Genomic DNA, 4,350 nt, shown 5'->3' with positions numbered 1-4,350 from the left:
TCCGAGACGAGATTGATGACAAACAGAGGATGATGGACGAGCTCACAGAGTGAGACACACACACACACACACACACACACACACACACACACACACACACACACACACACACACACACACACACACACACACACACACACACACACTACGTATATCTTTTTTTTGCCATGAAGCCAGTTCTTATTGTAAATAAGAACTGGCTTACATATTTAATACAACAACACAAAACACAACACATAATAACTTTCTTTCTCTATTCGCTTTGTCTGTCTGTCTGTCTGTCTGTCTGTCTGTCTGTCTGTCTGTCTGTCTGTCTGTCAGTCTGAACCAGGGTCTGCTGATGGAACAGGAGAGACTGACGTCAGATTATGACAAACTGAAGATTCAGGAACAGGACAAAGACTCCAAACTTCACCAACTGATGTAATTCATTATTATCGTATTCAGTATTATATTATTGTATCATACTACTACTATTAGCATGTCTTAGCACATGTCTTAGTAATCAATGACAACACACCATGACAAACATGGTGCCCATGTGTGCACGTGCGTGTGCGTGCGTTTGTGTGTGTGTGTGTGTGTGTGTGCGTGTGCGTGTGCGTGTGCGTGTGCGTGTGCGCGTGCGCGTGCGCGTGCGCGTGTGTGTGTGTGTGTGCAGGTTATTAAATGAGCAGAGGGAACAGGCTACAGAGGACTTGAAGGGACTGGAGGAGACAGTGGTGAGTCACTTCATGCTTCTTCTTCTTCTGCATCAAAACATCAAACAATAATAATGTTTTCTGATGGATTTTGCTTATTGTTTTCATCACCTTGTTTCATTTAGGCTTGTTGTTCTTCTTGTTTCATTGTGTTCAGTTTAGTTTAGGATGTTTTGTGATGTTCTTCTTGTTTCATTGTGTTCAGTTTAGTTTAGGATGTTTTGTGACGTTCTTCTTGTTTCATTGTGTTCAGTTTAGTGTAGGATGTTTTGTGACGTTCTTCTTGTTTCATTGTGTTCAGGCCAAAGAGCTGCAGACGTTACACAACCTGCGTAAACAGTTTGTTCAGGATCTGACCGCACGAGTTAAGAAGGTAAAAGCTACACTCAACCTGCAGCCTGTTGAACCACATAAACCCTATATATATACTTCTTTGTACGTCATGGTGAAAATGTTTGCAAATGTTTGCCTGCTTTCACAGAATGGTCAACCAGTTTTGGCCAAAGGTTCACCTAATAGGCTCTATGCACAGCAGCCATTTTGGAGAAAAAGTGGGCCTGACTTCCTTCACAGGTGTTACCAATGATACTAATGAAGGCTCTGTTCCATTCTGGTCAAACAGAGTCAGGGTGCTGATATCGTGCATGTTGGCTCACTAGAAATACTAGTGGGTCTCAAAGTGTGGCACTGGTCCAGGGACCCTCATGGTTCCTTGAGAGGGTGTAACTCTGAGAGTGTACAAATGGAACCAAATGGACCCTCCCGGGTCCATTTGGTTCCATTTGTACACTCTCAGAGTTATATGTTGGGTCCTTGAAATTAAAACGTTTGAGAACCACTGTGCTACACTAAATGGAACAGAGCCTTCATTAGTGTCATTGGTAACACCTGTGAAGGAAGCAAGGAAGTGGCCCAATTTCTGTCCAATATGGCTGCTGTGCATAGAGCCTATTCCATCCAATGTACACATGATATAATATAATTATGTTTACCCAGTGTTTGCCTATTTCTGCTGTACGTTGACCTATTAACTCTTTAACCGCCAGAGTGTAGAGCTGGACAGTGAGGAGGGGGTGGGCAGCGTGGCTCAGAAACAGAAGATCTCCTTTTTGGAAAACAACCTGGAGCAGCTGACCAAAGTACACAAACAGGTACTGAACACAACCTGACACCTGCTGGACACTGCACGTATTACACCTGTTGGACACAACGTGACCCAACACTCATTACACCTATCATAGTGCAGTGGTTCCATAAAAACAGAGGGTCTGGACACATTTTGGGTCACGGACCTTTTTTTTGTGTTCCTAATTGATCTGCAGGCTCACAACACGTTGCATCGTAACGCGGTGTGAGCTTGTAGATCAGTGGTTCTCAAACTTTTTCATGTCAAGGACCCCCAAAATGACACTTATTAGCCCGCGGACCCCCACTTCAAAAGATACGCCAGGGACCCCCATAAGAGAAGATTTTTTACGGCTCTAGCAGTGATTCTCAACCATTTGAATTTCAAGGACCCCCCAGTTTGACATGCATTAGGGCTACAGACCCCCATTTAATGGCATTTCTATCACTTGGACCGCAATTTATATTGTAAAATCAATGTCAATTTAACTCTGAGAGTGTACAAATGGAACCAAATGGACCCGTTAGGGTCCATTTGGTTCCATTTGTACTCTCTCAGAGTTACAGACCCATAAGGGTCCATTTGGTGCCTAATCTATCATTTAGCTGGGGACCCCCTGGAACTCCCTCAAGGATCCCTGGGGGTCCCCGGACCCCACTTTGAGAACCAATGTTGTAGATCAGCTATTTGCACTGGTTTGGGTCCCGGGGAGACGTCGAAATTCTCTTTTGGGCCGTGAGCTAAAAGGTTTTATTTCTCGTCTTGTTTCCCCTGCAGCTGGTTGGAGACAACGCTGACCTGCGCTGTGAGCTTCCTAAGCTGGAGAAACGTCTGCGCGCCACGGCGGAGCGCGTCAAAGCCCTGGAGAACGCCTTGAAGGAGGCCAAAGAGAGCGCCATGGGAGACCGCAAGCGCTACCAGCAGGAGGTCGACCACATCAAAGAGGCCGTCAGGGCCAAGAACATGGCCAGGAGGGGGCGCTCTGCACAGATCGGTGGGTGACTTGCATCCGACAGCATCTTCACTGTGAATACGCAATGCAGTAGTATGAGGTTCAGCTTTATTGAGACGAAAGAAAAGGAAATAATTAACCCTTGCGTTCATGCATTGTGTTCCACTTGTGGTGACTTGTAATGCATTCATATCCATGTAAACACTTTTTAAAATATTATGTTGGGTTAGGGTTAGTGTTTCATCTTTCAATGTATGTCGTTTTCAATTTTAAAAATGTTAAAATTCACTCATTACATTTCCTATAATGAAGACAATATAATGATGTTATCTAGATATAATAGACTAACATTAGAACACGCTGCCAAAAAAAAAAAAGTACTTGTTTTAGATTTGTAACTTTAAAGAATGTTAATATTATTAAAAATAGTGACACCATTTTTCATAAACTCAAACTTTATTTTACTTAACTAAAATGGTGGTAATTAATTTTGTTGCGTTAAAATAGCTGTCTCTGAGGATATCATGAAGCCTTGTTCCAATAAAGAAATGTAAAGGGTACTTTTTACCTATTTAAACTTGAAAACGGGTCAAAAATGGCCCTATAACCAATGGAAGGGTTAATGCACTGATTAATAGATCATTCAGGGTGCGTTCGGAAAAACAGCGCTGAGCGCACTGGCCAATACAAACTAATAGGTGAGTGCGCTCCGGTGCGCAATTTCCGAACGCACCCTCAGTCAGTCAGTCTTTATTTACTGTAGAGCACATTTATAGATTACTTACCCTGGGTGGGGGCCCTTGGGGGCCACACCTGGCTCCTGGTGTGATGGTGTGGCTGTTCTGATGGCAGACCCCTGACTAGTGTTTGTGCCACGTTTGGTGTGGATCAAGCAACGGTTCTCCTCACAGTCACAGGTCTGCATGTTACGTTTGTGACGTCCACCATAATTAAATAAATTAATAGTACTAGAGCAGCGGTGATGCAACTTTGATGATGAGAGGGCCACTATATTTCCACACTCACTCCAGAGGGCCACATTGCTTCTCTCCGTCTCTGTCTCTCCGTATTTTAACGTTTTTCGCCATTCTATATCACACAAAAGTAGCAAAAATAGCGACACGCTTTGACTTTGTAGATCGGCTATTTTTGCTATTTCTGAATTTGAATCCTGAAAAGTACATTTTTTATTTAATTTCAAATGCATAGTTATATGCAAGTTATAAGCTGCTTCTCCTCTATCTCACAGCCAAGCCCGTCAGACCAGGACACCACCCTCTCTCTCCACCCACAGCCAACAGCATCCGAGCTGGAGGAGTGTACTGCTACACCCACACCAGCAAGTGAACCCCCCCCCCCCCGCTGTAAGAACACACATGCACGCCCACCACACACACACACACACACACACACACACACACACACACACACACACACACACACACACACACACACACACACACACACACACATGATGGATGTGTGCCAATCCCAAGCTGGTTGTTTTGAGGAGTTTAGTTTCACTACCACAACTATTATTTTATTTAGATTTTCCTAAATTTGGTCATTTT

The 4,350-nt window shown here is 43.8% G+C and overlaps 1 protein-coding gene across 1 annotated transcript in view; it reads left to right on the top strand.

Moving 5' to 3' along the window:
- LOC311041057 (kinesin heavy chain-like) overlaps window positions 1-4,126 on the top strand; it is a gene marked incomplete at both ends in the record, with an annotated part of 32,912 nt that extends 28,786 nt beyond the window's left edge. Inside the window, 7 exons of the mRNA XM_084051495.1 lie at window positions 1-49; window positions 322-423; window positions 662-722; window positions 1,003-1,074; window positions 1,748-1,852; window positions 2,605-2,821; window positions 4,029-4,126. The exon at window positions 1-49 is cut by the window's left edge and continues 43 nt beyond it. Of these exons, the coding sequence (XP_083907621.1) occupies window positions 1-49; window positions 322-423; window positions 662-722; window positions 1,003-1,074; window positions 1,748-1,852; window positions 2,605-2,821; window positions 4,029-4,126 (704 nt within the window). The remainder of the gene's footprint in view (window positions 50-321; window positions 424-661; window positions 723-1,002; window positions 1,075-1,747; window positions 1,853-2,604; window positions 2,822-4,028) is intronic.
- Between the last annotated feature and the right edge of the window lie 224 nt (window positions 4,127-4,350).

Source organism: Gymnoscopelus microlampas (assembly GCF_963454915.1).
Source record: "Gymnoscopelus microlampas genome assembly, chromosome: 24".
Lineage (NCBI taxonomy): Eukaryota > Metazoa > Chordata > Actinopteri > Myctophiformes > Myctophidae > Gymnoscopelus > Gymnoscopelus microlampas.
Note: the sequence above shows the minus strand (reverse complement) of the source record. Positions and strands in the feature narration are given on the sequence as shown.